The 27,243-nt window shown below is 42.2% G+C and overlaps 1 protein-coding gene across 1 annotated transcript in view; it reads left to right on the top strand.

Moving 5' to 3' along the window:
- Positions 1-26,462, top strand: part of sptbn4b (spectrin, beta, non-erythrocytic 4b) — a gene marked incomplete at both ends in the record, with an annotated part of 70,485 nt that extends 44,023 nt beyond the window's left edge. Inside the window, 18 exons of the mRNA XM_083985560.1 lie at positions 5,500-5,763; positions 8,799-9,023; positions 10,109-10,198; positions 10,446-10,724; positions 10,998-11,128; positions 11,832-12,036; positions 13,296-13,541; positions 14,309-14,443; positions 15,253-15,497; positions 15,834-15,972; positions 16,818-16,902; positions 17,115-17,311; positions 19,161-20,194; positions 20,313-20,373; positions 20,757-21,013; positions 24,625-24,795; positions 25,921-25,963; positions 26,103-26,462. Coding sequence (XP_083841686.1) covers positions 5,500-5,763; positions 8,799-9,023; positions 10,109-10,198; positions 10,446-10,724; positions 10,998-11,128; positions 11,832-12,036; positions 13,296-13,541; positions 14,309-14,443; positions 15,253-15,497; positions 15,834-15,972; positions 16,818-16,902; positions 17,115-17,311; positions 19,161-20,194; positions 20,313-20,373; positions 20,757-21,013; positions 24,625-24,795; positions 25,921-25,963; positions 26,103-26,462 — 4,167 coding nt within the window. The remainder of the gene's footprint in view (positions 1-5,499; positions 5,764-8,798; positions 9,024-10,108; positions 10,199-10,445; positions 10,725-10,997; positions 11,129-11,831; positions 12,037-13,295; positions 13,542-14,308; positions 14,444-15,252; positions 15,498-15,833; positions 15,973-16,817; positions 16,903-17,114; positions 17,312-19,160; positions 20,195-20,312; positions 20,374-20,756; positions 21,014-24,624; positions 24,796-25,920; positions 25,964-26,102) is intronic.
- Positions 26,463-27,243: the final 781 nt, after the last annotated feature.

Below are 27,243 nucleotides of genomic sequence, written 5' to 3'. Positions count from 1 at the left end.
AATAATAATTCAGCATGAACATTCATTTTAAATGAAATTATTTTAATGAAAAATTGATAGTGAATACTTCACCAGATGAATGCTGACAAAAGTTGAGCTCTGTCCTAAGAGGCTTGAACTTCATTAATAGAAAAGAGAAAAAGCACAACATCACTGGCCGCATTAAACAGGTGGAGTCATTGCACAAACTGTACTTATCTTTACTGCTTTTAATGGGTGCACTTGAGATTTAGTGTTAGGCCTCTACAAACTTCGATGGATTGCCAGAGGAACATCAGAATGGTCAAGGCTGAAATAACCTGACTTTTAGTCCCTTGTAAGAGTTGAGCTGCAAAAGCACTTGAGCCTTTAATTCCCTTTAATTAATGCAGCTTGACAGAGCCTCCGTACCTAATAAAAGACAGCGTCTTTCAATCATCAAACTCCACACCCACTGTCTGTAACAGTGCCTCTCCACTTAAAATTGCTTTCTTAGAGCTCATGCCAAGATATTATAATTATAACCACAGAGGACCTTATATAACTGCTTTAAACCCTATAAAGAAAACATTGTAGTTATGTGTTAGACATGGGTTTTCCTGTTTGCTGTGATATCTCAGTTACGATTTGTTTTAGCAGTGCAAAATTTGATCCTCTTTGAACTGCAGCCTGGTGTGTGTGTGTGTGTGTGTGTGTGTGTGTGTGTGTGTGTGTGTGTGTGTGTGTGTGTGTGTGTGTGTGTGTGTGTGTGTGTGTGTGTGTGTGTGTGTGTGTGTGTGTGTGTGTGTGTGTGTGTGTGTGTGTGTGTGTGTGTGTGTGTGTGTGTGCGCTGAGCCTGTGGGTGAAGCTGATGGAGCCCACGCAGCCCACCCACTCACCACAGAGGACGGCACACATCAGCAGCTAGAGAAACACCACACCAAACGCAGAAACATTACAGGACAGTGAGTGTAGTGGTGTAGTGTAGCCTGCAGTACATCTTGTAATTCATCTGTTTTCTGTGTGCATGTACACACATCAATTATAATGGCTTTCATCTTTACTGGAACAACTGAAAGTATCCTGCAGCTCTGTAGAGAATAAATTGTTGTAGCATCGGAGGAAAACAACACATTTCTTCATCCTCCTTTACTCTGTTTCTTTTTCCTCAGTTGTGTGTGGCTGGACAGAAATACGCTCATGTGGTGGCCAAGAAAGGCACACACAAATTTTACTTTATTTTCAAATATGCGATGGTCCTGCGTTATATACAAGAACGATGGTGAACGTAAAAATGAGCTTGGTATCTAGAGAGTGTGTGTTTACATTTGGGAATTTAGTTTAGTTTATTTAAAGTGTAAAATCACCATGGTAGCAACATGGTCTTGATCAATTTACAGAATCAATTACAGTAAAAACGATTAAAGGGACAACGAGGAGTTTTGGAAAGTGAAGTGTATTCACACTACATTTCCCATGAGCCTCTGTGCGCACGGTGAAATTCTTGGACCGGCGCAAGACGGACAAAAGCGAAAACATTTGCTAAGAATGTTTCATTGTTTCATCAAGAATGAAAGTCGGAGGTTTGAAGACGATCAGATACCGTCGTAGTTCCGACCATAAACGGCGATTCGGCGGTGTTATTCCCATGGCCCGCCGAGCAGCGTCCGCAAAAAATAGGAAATGCTGGGCGAGCCGACCACTAATAATACTAACAAAATAACAATAAAGACAAAATGATATATTTATCGAAAATGGACCCATTAACAAGTGTGGGTAACGTAGATTCATCCACGTTAATATGATACTTTTTTAAAACCAAATATAAACTCCTCGTTGTCCCTTTGACAACCAAATAATCAGAAGAAGAACACACAAAAAGACAAAAGTAAAAAAAACAGTCATGGATATAACAATTAGAAAACTCAAATTTCTCTCAAACATTGGGTAAAAGGGTATGTTTTAAGAAAGGTTTTAAAAATTCTTTAATATGTAGCGGGAGGCTATTCCATAAGTAAGATGCACGGTGCGAGAAAGCCCTGCAACCAATTGCTTTTTTTTTTACTGAGGGAATGACCAGAAGGTAAGAGTTCAGAGAGCGCAGAGGACGAGGTGGAATATAGGCTGTTAGTAGTTTGGATAGGTAGGATGGGGCAAGACCATTTAAAGGGATACTTCACCCAAAATTGATGATTCACCAATTTTCTACTCACCGTCATGCCAAGGAAGGGTTTAGGGAACTTTCAGAGTCATCAAAACGCTTTTGGAGTTGGTCTAGCTGGCAAAGGATAATGGCGGCGGATAGTGCTCACTTTTGAATCGTCCAAAACACACACTATGAAACATCCAAATACCTCCATACTGCTCGTCCGTACTGATATGACCCAAGTGTCCTGAAGCCGCGACATGAAAAAGTTGTTTGGAAAAAGTTATTTGATCTCTGTTTTTAGCCTTGATGTAGTAGTAGCTCCCAATTGCTCTGTTGATGTTTATGCGTGAGTTTTGCTGTGAGATGTTCTTCCGTGTTTAAATCATACATCCAATTGTTTACAATGATGAACGAATCGAATTGATCCAGCCTTCCAATGATGTAAATTGTTAGCTAACACATTAAGATGACGCCAAGCTCACTGTGCACAGTAAGTGCCTACAAACGTAAAAAATAAAATACCATGTATTTTTAAAACTCAAGTGAAGAAAACATGTAATTTCATACAGATAAATTGTATAATACATTACATTGCATTCACATCAAAGCAGTTATATACGCTATTATATACACCTCCAAAATAGCTTTTAGGGAAATTGTTTCTGCCCACTTCAAACCTGTAATGCTAGACTGGACTGGAAACCTTTTTAGAGTATCAGTACCATCCAGTTTCCAGTCACCATGCAGCTCTGTCTGTAGATCTTATCATAACCTGAGTGAGTCAGGCAGGATGTTGTCCTCTGTGGATGATGAGTCACTGCTCAGCGTTACTTTACTGTCTTTGTGAGATGTCTTGGCTGAGTCTTAATTCACCACCTGCCAAGCACCAAATGCTTGAAAACTTGGGTTAGAATAACAAGTTAACTGGCAGGAAGTCCGGTAACTCAGTTGCACTGCATAATAAATCCCAAACTAAATGATATTTCTAAAGCAGTAAATCTTACATGTTAATGAAATGAGCAAAAGTATGTTTGGAAAATTTCCTAAAAATGTGTTTGTTGGTATAAATTGATTTAAATGTTTTACAGATCTATAGAGGTAAAGCAAACATGAAGCCATCTGGTACTGTTTTTTCCCTTGATAAAATTAGTAATTTGTCTATATATTGACATTTTTTATTTTTGTGATCTGACAAATATTTTATGACATTACCAGCTGTTGGGCTGTGCTGCTCTAGTGCATGTTAGATCGGACTGTTGGTCAGTTTGTCCACCACATTCATTGTTCCCAGAGAACGAAACCACACTGACTACCCAAAATATCCCAACTGTTCAAGGTACATGCCTGAAACACTATTAACGTTTATTTCTATAAATGCGAGTACATACTTAAAGCATAGTTTCTTTTTAAGTGTACCAGTTCAAGAGGAATTCTTAATGGTGATGTTTTTTATCACATGCACTATCATTAGCAGGGATGTTTATTGTTTGTTGTTGTTGTTGTTGTTTTTTACTAGAAGAATTGAATGAACAATAACATCAGTAATGTAAATTATCAGTGAATGTGTAATGTAATCAAACAGATTTTTATTCAGTCGCTTTCCATAACACTAGTTCTGACAGTGTGTTTTTTTCATATATACATTATTTTCTTTGTTACCTCCTTTTTCTGTGGCTCCCTGTAACACACAAACACACACACATGGTCTGCACAGTGTGAATTACAATTGGATGGGGGAAGGATTTCACTGTGGGGGAGGCTAAATAGAAAAAACTGAAAGGGAGCAGGTGTACATAAGGAATAGTGGTGTGTACGTCTCTCTCTCTCTCTCTCTCTCTCTCTCTCTCTCTGTGTGTGTGTGTGTTTGAGGGAGACAGAGGTACAAAAGGGGGGCAGAAATCTGAAGAGGAGAGCACAGGGAGAGAGGAAGGGGAGGGGATGGTGAGGTAATTTATGAGGCATTTTAATACAGCGAGGTTTAATCTTTGCACTCACGCGCGCGCACACATTACTTTATATCACTTTATATTTTAACCTCAGCTAATTGATGATTATCTTTATATTACATTTCAGTGGAATAGTAACTTAGAGTTATTTTTGTTATCAATTAATCTTTCTTTATTATGTTTTCTATAAAATGTACTGTGAAATACATATATCAGCTCCCCAGAGCTTGAGGTGATCAAGGTTTTTTTTTTCAAACATCTTGTTGTTGTTTTTTTGCAATTTGCAATTGATCGTGGTGATTAAAGCAGAAGTAAGCGATCCGGTCGTTTTGGCTAACTTCCTGTCAGCCAATGGAGTTAGCAGTCCCCGCCCTCGTCCCTACGTCACCACATTCACGCGCATCCCTTGGCTGCACACACAGAGAGGACTGCTCCTTTATGCCGTTCTCTCTCATTGGATAAAGGTTGTAGGATACAAGGAAAGTTTTCTCCTCGGCTTACAGCAGAGCAGAGTGACTGACAGACCCGTGTTTCAGACCAAACACTCTATATAAGTGATTGCTGTCGGAAGATATAACTATTTAAGACTTATAATAACACAAATATTCCACTTACTTCTGCTTTAATTATTTAAACTTGATTTTATTAAATCACCTCAGCTGAAACTGTAAAACATATTTCACAACATTGTGATTACAATTTCTGAAATGTGAAGATTTGTACTGTATCATCAATGTATCAGTGTGACGTGTATTACCTTTTTGTTTTCTCATTATTGGCTGCACTAAATTGTGTACAGTAACTGATTACTTATTATTTCTGATCATCAATAGATTAAAAAGATTATTATTCGGGGGAAAAAAGTAATCACCTGTTTAATCGAGGATAAAGGTCATAATCTGGAAATAGTATATTTTCCACCAACTCTCTCTAGAGTTTCTTCCTCTCTGTGTTTAACCAGTCCAGTCCGTTTAGATGTTCTTGAAGGATTTATTCTCATCTTAATAAATGCAGATAAAAAACACATTAGAAACTTGATTTTTCTGCTCTAAACCCCATGAGCTCATTTTATCAGAGATGATCTGATTCTCAAGTATCTTTTGGCATAAATTTGCACATACATTTGTGATTTTATGTTAATACCTCCCAGGTGCTGTAGAGATGAAGATTCACTGATTAAGGTGCTGAGTATTTTCCTTAATGACCATGTTATCAGAACTATCTGACTGCTACTCACTTCTCTGTGCAAAGCCAATAGAGGATCTTGGCACAGAGGATCCTCTTCTAGAGGATCTAGAAGATCTTGAATCTTGAAGGGGTTGTGTTTGATCTAGTGTGGTGATCATGGTTGGACATCTTGGTTGATATTTTCCTTTCAGTATTTACCTGTAGTGTTATATTTCTATTTAGTAACTCCTCCTTACCTGTGTCCTCTCGTCCATCCAGGAGGGCCAGCAGCTGATCCAGGAGAAGCCGGAGCTCAGCCCTGTGGTGCGGAGGAAGCTGGAGGAGATCCGGGAGTGCTGGCAGGATCTGGAGAGCACGACCCAGGCCAAAGCCCGCCAGCTCTTTGAGGCCAACAAAGCTGACCTGCTGGTGCAGAGCTACGAAAGCCTGGACCAGAGACTGGGACAGCTGGAGGGTCAACTGGCCTATGTGGACCAGGGACAAGACCTCACCACTGTCAACAAGCAGCTCAAAAAACTACAGGTACACAGAATTAAAAAAACGTTTAATGAGTTATGGTTATGTCTGGGACAACCTGGTAGCTGACTGGTCAGTGCACAAACTGCAGGGGTGCGTTCACGCCGAGCAGCAACTCTCCAGTTTTCCTCCCGTCTGACTGGTCAGTTAGCTGCATGTCACACTCCAACTCTACTTCACCCCACATTTACTGTGGATGTCAATAAAGGCATAAAAACAATGATTCAGCAATTGTGGCTGGCTGCAGAAGGAGAGTGTTGACAGTTAAATAAAAAAATTATGCAATTTTTTGATGATTGATTTTTATAGGAAAATATTTGGTATTTCACTGGAAAACACAACAATGAGGATATTTCAAGATTTCTATAACAATTTTAGATAATTATACTACATCTTTCTGTCCTGATAGTTTGTCAGTTCTTGGCTTCAGATGTCTTTGACTATTATCTACATTGCAGAGATATTCATGATAAGTAAATAAGTGTTCAGGAAATTAATTCATGGATTATGAGTGAATGATGCCAACCAAAGATCACCCTTTCTTTAAACTTCAGTTTTAAAAGTAATGTGCATTTATTTCTGGGCAGGATTTCATGTCCCAGTTAAGTGGCACTGTGGCTCTATTTGTTGTTTGGGTTATTTTATGCTGTTGCTGATTATCAGTCTATCTATGAGCAGTCATAGAAGTAAGCTGATCATTATTTCCTCAAAGTTTGCAGAAGCATTGTTCTGGTTTTGAGTTTCTGTACTATTCATAGCAACAAAAAAAGAAAAGTCAGAAAGTTTAATGATGACATTTCTGAGCATTTCTTGGCCAGATACTTTTGGGATACTGGGCAAATACATGACGTATAGTTCGATCAAACCTGTGAATTACATGAAATGCTGTTGCTCTGTTACAATCTTACTTCATATATTGAATTGTCTCAGAATGACTCAGTATTTACATTCTTCGTGTCACACTGTGATGACGTCTTCTCATTACAATTAGACAAAACATCTTGAAAATAACTAACAACATTTCTCACAATGCTTTCAGTTCCCATTTCATTTCAGCAAAATCAGGCTTTTATTTTCACCCCATCATATTTTTTTTGTGTTGATTGTTTTTGAAACACTTTCGTCCTCGATGCCAACTCAGTCACCTTTCAGACGTGTGTCATCCCAAGATCATTTTACAGATACTGATGGGAAGTTATTGATTACTATATTTTTAAATAAAACTGCCTGGAGCTTGTGGATTTTTTTTGTTTGCCAAATAAATCAATGAGACAGTGATGCCTTTTGATAAGCTAACTGCCTTTTGACTGATTGGAAATGTTACATGACCACGCTAATTGAGCATTTGTTCACACATTAAGTCAACTAAAACTGGTGGGTTTATTAATACTGAACACTGAACAAACTAAAGCATTCGTCAAATCAAAATAAAGAAGTCATGTTTTATTTTGTTGACCTAGCTTGTTTGTTAGAGATGTCAGCTGATTCAAAACACTGATTCACAAATTGTGTCAGGTGATCAGTATGTACATGTTAATGGTATGTGGAAAACAAAAGTAGCCTACTTTGTGAATTGTAATACAATTAATTTAGCATTACCAAAATGTAATAAACAAAAAATCTAAACACCAACCCCCAACTTTTATTCTCCAAATATTTGTTTTTACTCACATGTTTTATCATTTGGACCTACTGTACCAACTCCTCATGTGCTCATACAGTATCAGAGCTCCTATGGTGGGTATAGACAGCAGTATATCGCTTTACATACAGATGGCGTCATTGACTGCAGATTTGCACACAGATCTGATCTCTACCAGACCAGGCTTTTAGTCAGAGACTCTTTAGTCGTTTAGTGAGGGTTTGTCTGAGGCTGTAAAAGTAAAAATCCTCTCCAACACATGCCATGGACAGTCATAAAATTATCCTCATCATCAGCACAAATACTCTGCAGTGCTTGGAGAAATGGACTACAGAAAGAGACATCCAAACTGCAGAATTAATACTCAGTTAAAAATGACATGAACTTCCCATATACAGCAGTATGGTTATAAAACAACTTTACAAAAACAGCAGGCAGTTGTGGCTGGGGCTGACACACAAATTCATCCTTTCATTCATCATTTCACCAGACATCTCTCATTCTCCTCTCCCACAGTATGCCGTTTACAGCTTCCTTTAACAGGCCACCATTAGCACTGCTTTCCCACATCATCTTAACATCAAACCAAACTCCACTTCCCAGCATCCATCCTGATAAGGGGTACAGTAACCTTCACTACACTCCATGTCTGTCAACTATTCTTTTGCTGCTTTGGATTATTTTCACTCTCATCTTTGCTTTCATGTCCATCGTTTGTTGAAATGTCAGTGAAGTGAACACAGCAGACATTTCAAAATATGTTAAAATAATCTCAAATTTGTATTGATTTATGGATTGCAGTTATGATATTTTTGCAATTTTTACTAACATGATTTGTTTGCAGACATTACAAGCAACCAATTATAAATAAATTATTATTGTGATCAGGTCATACATACATGTCTTTTTGGGCACAATACAAATGGTGACACCACCACATTTTTTTTCATAAATGTGTCACTGTACTATATATATAAAACAAGGTGAAACAAGGTTTTGTACTTTTTATATTGTATTCTGTGAAATTGTTGTGGTAAGTAAAATTATCTGATAATTTTGTTCATAACTTTAACATAAAATGTATCTTACATTTAATGTAAGAAAGAAAGAAATTTAAAATCTAAATAAAAAGGTATTTTAAAAAACCTTTTAAAATGTGATCTCATAGTCAACTGAGAGCTGCAGTCAAATTACCAAGCTACCAGTTATTGTGTTACTGTCTCAATCGTCACATCCCACTCACCTTCATCTTCTCTCCCATGACTACATGTCATTCTCCTCCACTCGATTCATTCTCTTGTTCTGTCTTTTACTTCCTCTCTCCAACTCAACACATCCTCTTTTCCTCCATCTGTTTTTGATAACTTCTACTCTGCGCCCCCTCCCCACTCCCCCTCAGACCATGGAGAGCCAGATGGAGGAGTGGTATCAGGAAGTGGGGCAGCTCCAGGTGCAGGCGGCCTCCATCCCTCAGCAGACGCAGGTCAAGGAGACGGTTGCCGGGCGTCAGGCTGCTGTGGAGGCCAGGATGGTGCGTCTGATCGAGCCGCTGAAGGAGAGACGACGCATCCTTCTGGCGTCAAAGGAAGTCCACCAAGTCGGACGAGACCTGGAGGACGAGATTGTGAGTTAAAGGGCAACCAACACACTATAATGGGAACAGGGAGTGTTTAGAGAGGATGAAACTGTCTCACTTCATGTCACAACCTGAACTTTTAATGGATTTTGTCATGTCACTCATATTTTCAAGATTTTCATATTTTCAAAGTTGTCATACTTTTATTTTTATTTGCAGAATGTGTGTAAATATATCTTCAACCTGAAATGTATTGGTCCAATCCAACAGTTCAACCATGTAATTGTGTCACATTAAAAGGATAGTTCACCCAAAATTCAAATTGCACTCATTATCTATACTCACCCTCATGTCGACTAAGGGCTGGGAGAAGTTTCAGAGTTATCCGTGACTTCTCTGAGTTACAGGGGGTCTCGGCGTAGCAGTGCATGTCCATATAATGGTTGCAAATGGATACCAACTGTCTTCGTAACAAAAAGACACACCAAAAAACATCCAAATACCTCCATGCTGCTCGTATGTAATGTCCGTCTTGTATTGAAGCCCCGAAATGCGAAATTGTTCCGAAAAAAAAAAAAAAAAGTCTATATTTCAAGCTTGTTTGTAGCGGAAGCTCCTCTTCCTGGTCCGTCCAAATCGCAAAGAATTTACGAAGAAAAGTGGTATCCATTTGCAACCGTTATAGATATGCACTGCTATGCCGAGACCCCCTGTAAGCCACGGATAACTCTGAAACTTCTCCCAGCCCTTAGTCGACATGAGGGTGAGTAGATAATGAGTACAATTTGAATTTTGGGTGAACTATCCCTTTAAGATGCATCCACCTTAAAAAAACAACAACTATTTACTATAGTTACTATTATATTACTATTTCTTTATCTAAATGTTATATTATTTGTAAATTCAAACAGATAATACAAATATTAATTATTAATGAGGTTCAGTAGGATATTTCTGTGTTTTATACTGTATATATATATATACATTTTAACAGTTATATCATCTGTGAACAAAAAAGATTAATTTTGAGTTCTGTGTAAAATGTAGATGTGCATTTTATATCGTGTTACATTTAATGCCGTGAAGTGCAGATATGTTGTCTCACAGAGTCGTATTCACTTCTGTGGTTGTAGTTGTGGGTCCAGGAGCGTCTCCCGATGGCCATGTCTCAGGAGCACGGCTCGACTCTGCAGGCCGTCCAGCAGCTCATGAAGAAGAATCAGGTGAGGAAACAGCGTCTGATTCCAACCACAAATTTACCTAATGCACAACTACACTCTGGCCTCTGTTGAGATTTTATCTTATTTCAACATACTGTGGTGAAGTCACAGAAATATTCCCATGTAATATGTGACACATAAACAACCTGAAGTCTTGATTTATCTGTAACATATGCTGATGTACAGTAGCTATGATGTACTCCCTGTAATATAACAGTGGCCTTTCTCATGTCTCCCGCTTCTCCCCCAGACTCTTCAGAGGGAGCTGCAGGGCCACAGGGCCAGGATTGAAGACGTGCTGGAGAGGGCAGGGATTATCGCCTCCATACGCAGCCCCGAGGCCGACTGCGTCAGGGCCGGCCACGACCAGCTGGCCCAGCTGTGGGCGCTGCTCTGGGTGGAGACTGAGAGGAGGCAACTGGTCCTCGATGCCATGTACCAGGCTCAGCAGTACTACTTTGACACGGCTGAGGTGGAGGCCTGGCTGAGCGAGCAGGAGCTGCACATGATGAACGAGGAGAAAGGGAAGGTGAGTGTGTCATCTCCGCAATATGCTGGGTAACCTAAGTAAAAATGAACAAAATTCACATTATGGGCTTTAAAATCTTAGACGTGAAAATTTAGACACAAAAACATATTCAAATCATAGTAGTCTTCTAATTTTGTTGGACTCTAAGTTAATTATTGTCCTATATTTGTAGACTTTTACATAGAGGCAGGATTGAGCATTTATGCTTTGTGAGTATGTGTATACTGTTTTTTAAAGAGAAACTTCTCTGTGCGTGCTGTTTTCTCCTCCCAGGATGAGCCGAGTACACTGCAGCTGCTGAAGAAACATTTGGTCCTGGAACAGACCATCGAGGACTATGCTGAGACCATCGGCCTGCTGTCGCAGCAGTGTCGGCAGCTGCTGGAGATGGGACATCCAGACTGGTGAGCATGTAAACACAAACATCTCGTATAGATTTCCTTTTACAACTAAATTAATTGCAGAACTGTTTGTGTTTTCTACATTTATTTTTTTTTTATTTTAGAATTTTCAAAATCTGTCGAATTCTGAAAAATCTAAAAAAAAAAAAGTATAATCTTATCACTTGCATTTTCGCAATTGATCTCACTGAGTGGCGATATCTTTGGTTGTGGTTCTGAAGTGGTGGCTTTGTGACAGCGTGAGAAGAGTTTAAACACGGCTAATATCACAGTCATGTGACCAAAGATAGCCCCGGGCCAAATTTTGACATTGTCAGATATTCACAATGACTACCTCTCAATGTCACAGTCGCTATAACTGATGTCAAGAGAAATGCAGCAAGTAATGATGCTTATATGTGTTAATGTAAGTTAAAAAACACATTCTTCTGTTCTGTCGAGTTGTTTTCCATTCACATCAAACCACTATTGCAAGGGCTCCGATTTTGCTTAGCTCAGCTCTTCGTCACTATAGCAGTGCAGATGGATGACACATGCTGAGGGTGGTTTGGTTCTATGTATTCTCTTGTGTTCTAGCCTGTGACTCAGGTGTTATTATCATTCTGTCTGCATTGTTACATGCTGCACCTCAGGAAGAGACGAAGAAACCACGAAGAAACCATTGTAGATTATGACCTGACACACTTTTCCTTCTTCTCTTTGACAGTGAGCAGATCAGCAAGCGGCAGTCGCAGATCGACCGTCTGTACGTGTCTCTGAAAGACCTGGTGGAGGAGAGGAAGAGCCGCCTGGAGCAGCAGTACTGGCTCTACCAGCTCAACAGAGAGGTGGACGAGCTGGAGCAGTGGATCGCTCAGAGGGAGGTGGTTGCCAGCTCACCCGAACTGGGTCAAGACTATGAGCATGTCACAGTAAGTATGTCAACAGTTGGTGTCTGTGGATGAATAAATAAGGGGGAGAAAAAAAATCATATTGAAACAACACTGGTCTCGTGTGATTGTATATTAAGTTTTTAATTTTTTCATCTTTCACCTTTATTTATTCATGGTCAACAGAGAGTCAGCTCTCTTTTCCAATGACGCCCTGATAACAAAAACAACATAAATATACACAATACAAATAAAATCATTTACATACATTTACATACAGACTGCACAGAACACTTAATAGTAAGTCATTAAAGTCCCACTCCCGCGACCCTTTTCGGTCATTTTAAAACCAGCTCATTAGCAATGCACCTCTGGAGGGTGGGCGGAGACTGCGCTGCTCTGCACCCGCCCAGCCACCTCCTCGCACCCCACCCCCCGCTTGCTGTCAGCTGGACATTGTACAATTACAGATTCAGCGCGTTTAGCTTAAAACTGCACACTGGGATTCGATCCCAGACTGGAACATAGTCCTTGCTCACAGTGCAAGCTGCTCTACCAGGTGAGCTATACCTGTTATACCTTCAAGCCTTTCACCTCTGAGCCAGATGCAGAGCGGGGCGGGAGCTTGTAGCACTAGTGCCCTCCCCTGGAGCTGTGACACGTCAGCTCCAGTCTGCCTGAAACTGCCAGTTTGCGTCTGCCATTGGTTCACAGCAGTTTGAAGGCAGAAAAACTCAGAATTGCAATTTTGCACTTCCTTTTCTGCTGATATGTGCTCTAACACAAGAAAAATGTCACAGGAACATGTGAAAAGCACGAAAAACACGATTTTCATGGGAGTGGGTCTTTAAAGCTATCTAGAGAAATAAGGTGATCAGACAGTTCTGTAAATTTCTCCACTTCTGAGGGGCATAGAGTTGAAAGGCAGTCTTCCCCAATTCTGTCCTGATACTAGGCATGTTTAAAATCAAGGCATCCTGTGAACGAGTGTGCAGGTTACAAGTTTTAAGTGAGATTAAACTGGTAAGATAAACAGGTAAAATGTCAAGTAAAGCTTTGTAAATTAAAACCATGCAATGTTGCTCCCTCCTTACACTGGCCATGGCCATCCGACTTTGTTATAAAGAAAACAGTGATGGGTTTGAACACATCTCCGGTAATAAATCGAAGTGCGGAATGATAAAGTGCATCAAGGGGCTTCGATGCAGAGAGAGCAGCATGCATGTAAATGACATCACCATAGAAAGATACTTTTCCTTTAAGTTTATATTTAATTTCCTTTCTCACCTCCACACCTCCAGGTCCTGCAGGAGAAGTTCACAGAGTTTGCATCAGAGACAGGCAGTGTGGGACAGGAACGAGTGACAGCCGTCAACCAGATGGTGGACGAGCTCATCGACTACGGCCACTCGGAGGCAGCGACCATAGCTGAGTGGAAGGACGGGGTGAATGAGGCCTGGGCCGACCTCCTGGAGCTCATGGAGACCAGGGCGCAGATGCTTGCCGCCTCACACCAGCTGCACAAGTTCTTCTCCGACTGCAGAGAGGTATGGTCTCTGAGGAACTAAGGTGACATGAAATGATGCAGGAGTCTTGCAGGAGGACACGAGGATGACTCTATGACATAAAGCTGCGTCCCCATTCAGGGGAAAGTGAAGGTGTTGTCCTTTGCTGGCAGCGTCATTTACAAGTCTTGTCAAGGTGCAACCTTGAAAACGTGTTGGTTTTTTTTCACAAACTTGAGATTTAACAGCCCCTGGTTTTCTCAGTTGTATCATTCGGTTTTGATTCGCTTTTGAACTGAGCTCAATCCCTAAAAACTATTTAAAAGTGTAATCCTCTCACTCGCCATGAGAGGAAAGCTACATGAAAAAGTCTTTGAAATAGGGCAACTGAGTCTCACCATGTGGCGCAATCAATCCTAAAATGCAACCTAATTTATTTTTTTTAGAAGAAACAGTTCATTAACAGCAGATCTTCTTTGCAAATGTAAGGTTTGGGTGTTTTTTGATGAGTACAGCTTGAAAATATGAAAAAAATATTAGAAAATGTAAATGAGCTGCAGATTTTGCGTTAGAATAAGAACGGAAGGTATTTTTAAGGTAAGCAGAAAATTAATGTGTTTTTTTTCCAATAATGATATGGTGACAAGAAACATTAGGCCTCACTCTTTCAACAGAGATTTGGAGGTCATTTTTATTGTTTTGAATAGATTGGATGCATCGATTTGGCTTTAATGTGCCTGCAAGATGCTTGTGTAGGTGCAACCACAGACCAGACCAACCCTGCACTGCTGTATGTGTGTTTTTTTCAGGTCCTGGCTCAAATTGAGGACAAACATCGAAGACTGCCAGAAGTTCGGGCTCGGCAGGGCAGCACTGCCAACACCAGCACCCTGCAGAGACTCCTGCACAGCTTTGAACAGGACATACAGCTGCTGGTCACACAGGTACAGAAGCATGTGCATTAACAGAAAACATGTAAAAGCTGCCACAGTATTCAGTAGCTGCAGGACACATGCAGGGAAGAATCATAAAGACTTTCCTCTGTGATGATCACTGTGATTTTTTTAATGCTAATTTTAATATCACATTTACTTACCCAGTGGATATTTTTTGGGGAATGCATGCTTTCTACATCCTCTCCTTATCACATAATGCCTCACATTCATACAGATGTGCTGGAGATAATATGATAAATAATGATATATTATATAAAAAAGAAAAAAAGATTATTATAAGTATTTATATTGATTATATTTCTTCCATTAGTATTTTTTCAGTCCAATTTATATGGATGAAATTATCTGTCCCAGTGCAGTACAGTATCAGTTATTGTATGAGTTTGCTCTACTTTAAAGTGTTAAAAGTTGTCATTATTTTAAAACTGTAGATAAAATTTAAACTAAAAAAATAAATTGGTAAATTAGTAAGAGTCTTACAGTAGTAATAATCTGAATCTTTATGGAAAAACTACCGTCTTAGTCTGCATTAATTTTGCTTTGCGGAGTTTCTCTCATGCACCTGGGGAACAGGAACATTGGTACATTTTACTGGAGAACAATGCAAGAACACAGCTGCTCCGTGTCGACTCTGAGCCTGTACATCTTGGCTGTGACTAAACCCAGCTGCCAGAGCAGCTGTGTTTTCTGCGTCATTTGGAAAATAAACTCTTTCTCTTTTCATCCATGTTTTAGTATCAGATTCCACCTTGTTTAGTTTTGCTTCTCTCTAAAATCTGCTCCACCCACTCTTTTAGGTGCGTCAGCTACAGGAGAGCGCGGCCCAGCTGAGGACAGTATACGCTGGCGAGAAGGCCGAAGCAATCGCGTGCCGTGAGCACGAAGTGATGCAGTTCTGGAAAGAGCTGCTGACGTCCTGCGAGGAGTGTCGCTTGCAAATCACCACCGAGACAGACAAGCTGAGGTTCTTCAGCATGGTCCGAGATCAGATCATGTGGATGGAGTCGATCATCTGTCAGATAGGGGCCGGAGAGAAGCCCAGGTATTTGCACCACAGCCACAGGAAGTCTGTGTCAACCTGAGGGTTAAATCAAGCAGTGTGCACAGATTTCACAAGCAGTGTTAATGTCAGTCAAAATTAGGTTGAAAATGACTGCTATTACCAGATAATATACATTATGAATGCTATATTAACATCAAACATTTAATTCATAACATTTATGGTTAATTTATTTCTTTAAAAATGCATAACACTTTGTTGTGGTGTGGCTTTGTCTGGTAGTGTGGTAGTCGTAGTCTGAAAAACAGAGCAGTGTGTTGGCGTGCTGTATATGTGTGCTGGTGAGTAAAGTGTCTGTGGGCTATGTGGTTCCTGCAGGGACGTGTCCTCTGTGGAGGTGTTGATGAATTATCATCAGAGTCTAAAGAGCGAAGTGGAGGCTCGCAGCCGGAGCACACTGGAGTGTATCGAGATGGGGAAGACTCTGCTGGCTGCTAGAAACCCTGCAGCTGAAGAGGTGGGACGAGGAAGTGTGATGAGGCGCATGAACCTAAGTTAATGATTTATAAAGGAAACTGTTTCGCTGCAGCAGAAATCGGTTCAAACCAAATACATTAAACATTATTTTCACGGAGGAAGATGTTGATTAATAGCTGAGGACCCATGGACTGTGAAAATCCATAGATATTTTTGACTTTAGTATTTTTTGATGAAGAATGGATGGCCTTGAAAGGGCAATAGTTTTATTACTCAGACTTCTTTGACTAGACTATTTTGAGTGAGCAAGTGCCTAAGCTGACGGTGCATACAAAACTCAACCATGTATAGTGGGTTGTGTCGATGGTAACCTAATGTTAATGTTGCACCGACAAGACACTTTGTTCTTTTTCAATGCAAGTGAGCAAAGCAGGAGCAGGTCATCAACAGTCATGATCATATTTGTAATGAGTGCACAATAAACTGCTAGTGTACTGTATTACATGAGTGAGTGTAATAATAACTGAAGTGTCCAATTTGAGACGCAGCATGGGGATTTTATGAAAAAGCACTAAATTAGATTTAACAGCTCTTCAATCTTTGAATGCAGAAATGTTCATACATGTACAGTATGTAGAGTGTGTAAAAGCTGTCGGTCTTATAATGGCTTATATTTTAAGATAGATGAAGATGTCTTTAATTTATCTCAGTGAAACACAAAGATGTAAATGTACATAAAACAATAAAAGCTGGTAAAAAACTAAACTAAAACTAGTAACATGTTCCATTTATATACAACAGCAGAGATGTTCTGCACATGGTCAGCTCAACATTTAGTACTGATTTTGAGTTTGACTCTTGTGTTCTTGTGATTTTGATTCTCAGATCAAGGAAAAACTGGACAAGGTGGTTGCTAAGCAACATGAGTTGTCTGAAAAGTGGGACAGGCACTGGGAATTCCTGCAGCAATGTGAGCACACACACACACACACACACACACACACACACACACACACACACACACACACACACACACACACACACACACACACACAGAAACACACACCTCGAAGCTTTCATAAACACACACAAAGAGACTGGATAAATATCCAGCCTACATATACTCATGATGTTCTTGGGGAGAATAGAGTGTTATTTTTGTTTCTCCTCTCCTCCCCTCAGTGTTGGAGGTTCATCAGTTCGCCCAGGACGCCGTGGTGGCGGAGGCGTGGCTGACCGCTCAGGAGCCGTTCATCAGCAGCTGTGAGCTGGGATCGAGTGTAGACGAGGTCGAGCAGCTGATTCGTCGACACGAAGCCTTCCGCAAAGCTGCTGCCACCTGGGAGGAGCGATTTAGCTCACTGCGGCGACTCACCACGGTAACATCATCATCACCATCATCATCTTATTGTGGAAATACATGCACAATCTGGCCGGCGTGAGAAAGATCTTTCGACTGGGGACGTCATTTAGCTCGGTTGGTAGAGCAGGGACTCCATGTGCAGAGGCTATATTCCTCGTCGCAGCTGGCCCCGAATCGAATTCTGCGTCGGACGGCCCTTTGCTGCATGTCATTCCCCCTCTCTCTGCCTCCCAGTTTCCTGTCTCTCCCTACTACCACACTATCGATTAAAGGCAAAGTGCCCAAAAATTATAATAATAAAAAAAAAGAAAAGGATTTTTCTACTGAAAATGGCTAAAATTCTTAATGTTCTGAAAATACTGTAATCGTGGTGTAAGAGCTGAGGCTTTCCAGTATGGAGAAATGAATACAGAACATCATCCATTCATCCATCGACTGTCTGTGATACAGCTTATCTGTACAGGGTCGTAGAGAGGCTGAGCCAATCCCAGCTGACATAGGACACACATACAGTAGGGTTCACCCCAGACAGGTCCTCGGTGCATTACAGGGCCAAACATCATCCACCCATGTCAAAGACCTGCGTTACTAGTTGGCTTTAAAGAGGAAAAGTCTGCTTGCTTTTCCGCTGTTTTGCTAACCCTCCTCTCGGCCATGTGCATTTGTTTACAACGAAACAGGCGAGAAATCAATCAATAGAGTGGAAGATAACGTTATATATCATATACAATGTTACGATGTGTATATTTGTGTTGTTTAATCTGTCATAAACAAGAGCTTACGGGTTACGGGGCAAGTTTGTGTAGCGATGTGCGGAGACGAGGGCTGGGACACTGGGGCGGCGGTACAGATCTTGGAAAGTTGACACAATAAGTGACACTAGGTGGAAGGCAGAGAGCCTCCATTCTCCCTGTAACAAGTTAAGCCATTTATTAAGTAAGTAAGTACTTTGTTTATATAGCACCCTTCTCAGTATTATTGAACCATTGTGGAGATGTAAATAATGATCAGACCGGAGACGGAAGTGAGTGGAGTCTGTTTACTCTCCACACAACTAAAACACTGAAACTGACAGGTTGCTAGGAAACCATAAACACTCTATAGAACCCGGAACCGGCATGAACTCTCGGGTTGCTAAGTAACCATGTAAACTCTTAAAGCAGATATCAGCTTCACGGCCGTTTCGGCTAATGCTGCGTTCAAGGCAGGCTTTTGAAACCGTAAGTTACAGCTTCAAGTCACAACTACGACTTGGTAGCGTTCCAGGTAACCCGTAGCTCGTGTTTTTACCATCCTGTTGTCTGTGAAAGTTCCCTATAACGGCCACTCGTAACTTCCGACCCGTGAACTCGTACCAGATCGAACTGGTATGACTTCACAGGAAGGAAAAACACAAAGTACGAGTTTCTTTGAACGCACCATGAGTTAGCAGCCCCCGCCCTTGTCAGGCATCAATTGGTCCTCGTGCTACGTCACCACATTCACGCGCATCCCTTGGCTGCACACACAGCCCTTCATGCCGTTCTCTCTCCTCATTGGATAACACTTGTATCCCACAAGGAAAATTTTCTCCTCGGGTTACAGCAGAGCAGAGTGACGGAGAGACTCGTGTTTAGGCTGAAATACTTCATGTAAGTGATTGCTGACGGAAAATAGGACTATTTAGGACTTATATTAACAAAAACATTCCACTGATATCTGCTTTAAAGGTACAAGATCTCTGGTACCTGGGTGAATGTCTTAATAATTGTGGGTCACCACACCATCACAATTACTCCAAAGCTGTTTATTTAAGGTAAAAATGTAGTTAAGCTACAAATCCTGAATAATTCCTGTTTAATGCTGGTTGTATTTCCTTTCCATAGGTAGAGAAGTTGAAGGCAGAACAAAGTAAGCTACCCCCAACCCCTCTGCTGGGCCGTAAAGTCTTCCTGGACCCCCAAGATGCCTGTGCCAGTCCATCCACCCTCCCCCGCCTCCCAATATCACCCGTTATGAGACAGACCATCTATGAGCAGAACGAAGCCAGCTCTCCTCCCTCGCCCTCGCCTGCCACCCCGACTCCCTCTCCTTCTTCTGTGGTGCGTCGGCTGGGGTCGACAGTTGCCAACTACACCCCTGTAATGAACGGCTCCAGTTACCGCCACACCCTGGAGTCCCGCCACGGCCCCGTAGTGGGTGTGGCTGCGGGACTGGGTCAGCCGGCGCCGTCCTCCATCGCATCCATCGCCACGGCAGCCATGCTCGTCTCAGCCAACCAGGCCCGGGAAAGTGCCGGCACGGTGAGGGAGCAGGTGACGAAGGCAGTGAGTCACCTCCAGCCTCCGGTGCAGGCAGCGAGGGAAGTGGAGGTGAAATCGTCCCCATATCTACGGCAACCCAAAATCAAACACTTGGATGACGCAGTGACGCCTTTGCTCGTGGCCAGCAGGCTGGAGAAGGTGAGGGAGCGCGGCAGGGAGAGAGAGATGATGATGGGGGAGATAGGGACAGAGAAAGCCGAGGTGGCCGTGATGGCGGAGGTGGTCCTCCAGGAGCCCAGGGAGCGTCTGCACAGCGAGCCCACCAGGGGGCCGCGGGGGTCCAGGACCGACCCGCTGGGCCAAGCGGAGCCCCAGGTCCAGACGCACACTCACCACAGGGACCACAGGATAGAACGGCAGCTGTCCAGCGAGCAGCTGATCCAAGCGCGTCGGGACGAGCTGCCTCAGGAGGTGTGGAGGGAACACGCCGAGAGGCGGGAGAGACGGACGCTGGAGAGACAAACATCCAGCGAGCAGGAGGGACACGGGAGCCACGAAGGCCGGCGGAGGGAGAGGGACCGACACCGGCTGGAGAGACAGGAATCCAGTGAGCACGACACCGGGAAGGAGCATTCAGACAGACGCTCAGGAGGAGGGTGAGACTTTGTTCGTTCTGAGGAGCCTTGAGTTGTTTGTCTTGTGTTGTGTGTGTTTTGTAGGGAACAAAAAACATAAATGAATATTAATTCCTGTCTAATATGCATTTTTCCACAGAGAAAAGAGATCCACTCTGGCAGAAATTGTAGAGCAGCTGCAAGAACAGCAAGCAGCACAGGTCTGAGCTTTTATATGTTTGATGTTTTATTTCATTCTTTCATTCTGTGTTTGTGAAAACTCATTTGTTTCAGTTACATTTTTATAGAGGATTTTAAAAACAGGATATATTTTTTTTTTCAAATCCAATACCACCGCTATTTTGTATATCTGCGTCATCAGTTTTTTCAGGGGACATCTCAGAGAATCAACGGCAGCATCTTCTTACATACACCACATACTGTAACTCATGGGTTTTCACCTTCAGATCAGCGTTAATTCACATTATGCTTCAGTTGATTAAAAACACACTTAGCAAATAAATATCAAACACTTGATGGTGATTTTTACTTTTAAACCATTAACCAAACTCATACTGACTCTATCACCTCTTCCTGCCCTCAGGCCCGTGGTGAGGTGCCCCGCCTCCCTAACGGGGTACCAGAGAAGTCTTCCCGTCCCGAACGACCTCGCGCTCGGGACAGACCCAAACCACGGCGCCGACCACGACCCAAAGAGGCAGGAGAGACGACACGGCGGTCTAGGTCCGCTCCCGCTCAGAGCAGCCCGGCAGTGCCCCAGCCTCCATCACACACCGCACACCACGAGGGCTTCCTTTTCCGCAAGCTGGACATTGAGAGTCTGAAGAAGAGCACCAACAGGTGGGTGTTCAGGGTCTTAACGCTCATCACAACATGTGGACGAGATAATAGATGACATAGAAAGTTAGGATGGACACTGGTGTCATGAGTATAAGACATGTGCACGGTCAAATAGTACTTGAAAATAATACTGACAGTTTAATTTGGTACTTCAGGAAAGTTACATGTGACCTGTACCACAGTACCAGAAGAGCAACATTCCTACTATAGTATGATATCATTTATAATATAATTAAGTTAAAACAGAGGATTAGTAAAACAAGCTCAAAATGTGTTTTCAAATACTGTTTGACTTATGTTGGTTGTTGCACATGTCATTGTACCAGCTGTCGCATGACATCACAGCACTGTCTATTTCTGAACTCTCAAATGATGACAGGTGCATGACCTTAGCATGCTAAGCTAACAAGCTAACTCACTCTGCTGAAACACATTGAACAGATGCACCACTGACACGAGCTCAGATCGTGACACATGGAGACTCGTTGGTTACTCTAGGTTGACGTGATTAAAAAGAACATACTCTGCATTGTTTTGGATTTTCTCCTCAGACATTCTGTGTTTCTGCATCTAAGGTTAACCCCCAAATAATCTCACTGTTAACAGATTTGTAGTGCATTTTACTGTTTCCTGTAACTGACACAACTATACAAGTCAAATACAGTATACATAGTTTATCAGTGAGTGTGTGTAATATGTCACTTGTTCTCTCGGCGCTGTCAGTGAAGGTGCACAGCCTGCCAGTTGATAGTGGTAGATTCAAGTTTATGATTTGTATTGAAGAGTAGTAGATCGATCCATCTTAATCCATGATGATTATCTCTCAAAATGACTGACTACAATTTATGAAGCAGCATTGCAAGTTTCTGAGCCTTTAGTTTTGTCCACATTCAACCAGTTATGGTAGTGTAAGGAGGCACTGCTTTGTTATTCTCATGTCAGACTGTAGATTCTTTCTTAATATTTAATGTGTAGCATGTCGCCTCTGATCAATAGCGTCAGTATGTGAAGACAACAGTTACATGAATTCAAACAGCAGCTTGTCACAGGTGAAAACTTCAGGCACAGGTCTGATGATGTCTCCTGATCTAACGTGAGTCCACAGAGTAAAACATCACAAGTGGTCCGGTGGTTGGCAGACTGACCGGCTGCTGTGCCGGTGAAGGTTGATGGTTAAAGATAGTGATGGCGCACACTGCTTTGTGACCTGTCGCTTAGCCTCTGCGTGAATAGACACACGTACCCACACACACACACACACACACACACACACACACACACACACACACAAGCACACTACCTGACCTCTACAAATGACTGGCCTGCTTCCTCCGGAGAGACACAGACAGAAACGCCTCCCTGCACTGTCCCCTATTGGCTGAGCTGACTGCACACAGCTAAAAGCTCATCCCCCTCCAGCTAAGGATGAGTCCCACGCACGCGTCCACTCAAGGCAATGGATGAATGTCTCATATGTACATGCCCTGTTATGTACATAGCAAGGTAAAGCATAATCCCGAATGGCTTAAATCTGCACAGGTGTGAATCTCCAGACAGCTCCTTGTTTGATAGATTGTACGCTCTCTTTTTGACTCGCGTTTGATTGGAGGAGAAGATCTGCAGGGTTACGCCCTCAGATCTTTTCCTCCAGTCAACACTGGGGAAGAGAGTTTAGTCTGTGAGGAAGGATTGAGATTCAACCTGTCTCTTTTACGTAGTTACATGACGAGACACCGGGTATGTTTATGTGCACATAACCATTCTGGTATTATTCAGGATATCCAAGTTTTCCTCATGAAAATATACGGTGCGTGTGAGCAGTGTCTATTCTTCACATCAACTCAGTGAAGTGAATGATAATCTGATTTCGCATGGTAGAAAAATCTGTCATTTTACTTTAGTTTGACATTTAAGTTTCACAACACTTTTGGCCTTGAGCTATCATTGGTCAGTTTCAAATTAAAGGATTCTTTGATCAGAGCTCAAACATCCTCTCATGGTTTTCTGTTCATATTCAAGTTAATACAAGTTAATGTGGAGGATTGTGAAATCTGAACACAAGATAAAACACTGAGGGGCCCAACAAAATCTTTGTTGTAGTCTGTGTCAGGTTGCTTGATTTTAACTCCAGCTGTAGTGTTGCTAGATTGATGTGTATCTGCAGAATGTTAATTAATGTAAGTAAAATGTAAAAATGTAGTAAGAAGGTAAATTATGTTTAAAATCAAAGAAATAAACATGTCAGATTTCAGGCAATTTATATCAATTAATACATATTCAATAAAATACAATGCGCTGTTCATTTTGACTGACCAACAAAAATCCTCTAGAGATAAAACCACAGCCAGGTCTGTGATGTTGTCTATTTGATTGGATGTCAGTGATGCGGTGAAACCCTGGTGGTGAATCATAGATCTACGATGTGAGAACAAGTAGAGACACGATGTTAACAAATATGTTCATGTTTTGATAATGTAGCTAAATGATAAAGTGACTTTGTGAAAATTGCTGACACTATTTTCCTTTGGTCCCTGAAGACACGTGTAGATGTGACACAATACAATCTAGGACTGACATTTTTGACAATCAAACTCATATTTTTTCTTTCACAACTGTCAACAGAGACAGCCTAAGATCACACTGTATAGCATCTCTGCAGCCAAGACTAGTTGACTTTCAACTCTTTAAGGCTTCGTCAATCTTAGCCACGATTATAATGGATCTGTATCAAGATTGTTGTTTATCTATGTATATTAATATCTTATCACCATCTTATCTATATTAAAAATGACTGGTTAATATATAATCTGATTTTTGTAACCTTCCATCACAGATTTCAGTATCAGCCTCAAAAATACCTGGATGTTGGAGATTCAACAAATAGCTTTCTTATAAAGGATACATACAGTTTCCAGGTCAAAATAAATGTTTACCCTCAAAATAATGGTCATTTTTGATGATAGTTTTCCAAGACCTAAGACCTTTTCCCTTGACTTCTGTTAAATTCAACCATGATAGATCACATGCACCGTTGAAGCTGCGCACAGCCAGCTTGCTCTGAATAATACCTTTACTTGGATGTGAGTAGTTACCTGGAATGCTGTGTGCATGTAAACACACTCACAGAGGGAAAAGATGCATGACCAGACTTTATATTGTGTTGTTGCCAAAATGCCATTTAACCAAACTCCTCTTTTCTCTTTTCTCCTCTTCTCCTCGGTGCTGCTGGCTGCTCCTGTCGTCTCCTCCAAGGTAAGTCATATATGAGCCCCGCACACACACACACACACACAAGCTGTATGTAGCCTTCCGCCCCCCACCCGTCCATCCCCCTCCTCCTCCCTCCGTCCGTCTGTTTGTGCGTTCGTCTGTGTTTGTTCAGCAGTGTGTTTCCACCTCCCTTCTTGGCGCCGGTTCATCCCGCCTACCTACCTGTCTGCTCTGGTCAGGTGAGTGAGGTGTTAGCTTAGCGAGAGCGACTCCGCAACTCTAGCTGACCCTTCAATCTCCCCCCAACCACACCACCTTCCCCGTACTCTCCCCCTCCACCACCTCCACCCCTCCCCCTGCTCCTCCACTCCCCCTCCTCCCCCGGCCTTCCCACACCACAGCAGGTCATGGGTCAACTTGTATTGCGTGCTAAACAAAGGGGAGATGGGTTTCTACAAGGATGCCAAGAACACCACTACGCCCTACAACAACGAGCCGCTGCTCAGCCTCTCCCACTGCCACTGCGACGTCACCAACGGCTACAAGAAGAAGAAGAACGTCTTTACGCTCAAGTGAGGAACCGTTGTCATTCTCACGTTAACTTCTGTTTTGTTTTTTGAACCAAAAAAATCACAGATGTAATGGTGATTTTTATGCAGGACTATTACTTGTCTTTTACAGTGGACATTGTTTTCACCTAACTTCCAGTGAGGAAGCAGTTCAGCAGTCCTTGACCTGGCCGCCTTGGGGTCGCAGCATATAGCTGACAGCAGATTTCCTCTTGAGCATAGCAAAAACCACTGTCAGTAGCTGTAGTCCAAGACAGTGGAGTTACAGGTCGTCCATGACCATGAGACGAGAAACCTGCCTGCAGGCAGACGAGAAAGGTCCTAACTTTCAAATCAACACACGTATAGCACCTCATTAATCAACACACTGAATTAATCCAAATGAATAATTAATATGAACTAAGCAAAGCGGTGTAACCCCATGTATCTTAAATGTTGCCTGCTGCTTATGCACTAGCTACTAGTCAACAATCTACTTATCATGTCACAGCTCAGATTACGATTACGATTACGATTACGATTACGATTACGATTACGAAAACTTTATTATCCACTGAGTGGAAATTCCTCTTTGGTTTCACCACCATAGACATGTCTCACATGAACACATAGTGACACAATAAAAAGCATTCCAAGGATAGAAAAATATAAAATAGCCTACAGCAGTAACTGTACTTCACACATCACACATTCAAGTACATAATTTCATAAAGCAGATTTCAGTCAAAGGAAAATGTTGTGAAGTCAGTTTATTTACAAGTGACCATTCTAAATCTGCTCAGTTTGATATTCTTATAAAATACCATCCAAAAAAATTCCTCACACGCTGCTGATGTTATGAGTTTGATCTGAGCCTGGGTTTGGGGAGTAACACAGACATTGACTTTCACTAGGTAGAGAGGCTCTAATGAAAGCTCCGACTGATTGGAAAATTTAAGATCAAGTGTTTTTGAAGTTGCTTCAGTTTTGACTTACAAGTCATCAAACTGAATAAAAAAATGAATTGATTAATAAAAAACAAATTTTAATTGTCAGGTCTTTACTAAAAAAAAATCTTCTAAATTACATATCCACTGGTATTTGACACTACCGTGCTCCAAGTGTGATCCCTCTCCTCTCCTCTTGCAGAACGAAGGACGGCAGCGAGTTTTTGTTTCATGCTAAAGATGAGGTGAGATGCTTCTGTGTTTCTGCTCACATCTCAGAATAATTTAAGATGTTTTGTCTCAATGATCACTCAAACTTATAAACAGAGAATGAAAAATCAGCTGACACCTGTGTTCCCTCTCCTCCCCCGTCTCTCCCTCCAGGACGACCTCAAAACGTGGGTGACCAACATCACCGCAAGTATAACAGAGCACGAGGAGATTGCCAAATGGGGTCAGCCCCAACCAACTACCTCATCCACCGACGAGGGCACGCGCCGGGACGGGAGCAAGGCGGACAGCAAGGCGGACAGCAAGGCGGACAGCAAGGCAGACAACAGGTCAGAGCGAGGTGGCGAGCGCTCAGACCGGGGCGATCGAATCGAGCGGGCAGACAAAGAAAAAGAGAAAGAGAGGGAGAAGGAGAAGGAGAAAGAGAGGGAGCGGGGCGAGCGGTCGGAGAGGTCAGATCGGGGTGGGAAGTCGGAAGGGAAGCGCTCAGAAAAGTCCGCTAAGAAAAAGTGAGCCGTCAACAGATTGGTCGGGATTGAAGAGTATGAACTCCAGGTGGGAGGCGGGGCTGTAGACTGGTAGTGAACGCCTCCCTCCTTCTCTCCGCCTCCAACACTGTCAACAAAGAGGTTGTGTTTGGATGGAAAGTGACACACAGGACAGAAGGATTGACCCAGGCTCACTCATAGGACGGACAGGATGAAATTTGGAGCAGGAGACGTCTGTCTCTCTCTGTCTCTCTCTCTGTCTCTCTCTCTCCTCTGTGTCTCTGTGAGAACACACAGAGTCCCTGATGCCCCCTGTTGGCTGTTTCAGAAAACTGCCATGGGTGGAGCTTAGTGCTGCTGAAGCCCGGGCAGCGTTAACGCGCGCGAGAGAGAGACGGGACACGAATCACGTTAACTTGAAGGCTGTTGCTGATTGCTGGTAGTGCGATAAAACGTAGCTCATACTGTTCCACATACTGTTTGTTTTTTCTATGAGATGAGCTCTATCTGTATGTACTTCTCGTCTGTCTGTCTTATCTACTGTATCTATCTGTCTGTAAGTTGAGACATCCTACACTAGGTCTTATTACTCCTCGGAAAAATCGAAAGAGAATGAAATTATGCCAAAATGTTCCACAGACATACAACAACTTAGAGAAACTGTGTTGTTTACCGTTCTCCACCTTGTCCCATCTGTCTCGAGGTCTGGCCATGAAAAACATGGAATCGAAGCTGGTTTTGCTTTGTCACCGAGCCACACTGATATCACATCCGTCCAACCCCATCATGGATGAATCAACACTGCT

This window comes from Trachurus trachurus, assembly GCF_905171665.1.
Source record: "Trachurus trachurus genome assembly, chromosome: 13".
In the NCBI taxonomy this organism is placed as follows: Eukaryota; Metazoa; Chordata; class Actinopteri; order Carangiformes; family Carangidae; genus Trachurus; species Trachurus trachurus.
The sequence above is the reverse complement of the archived record's forward strand: the minus strand, read 5'-3'. Positions and strand labels throughout refer to the sequence as shown.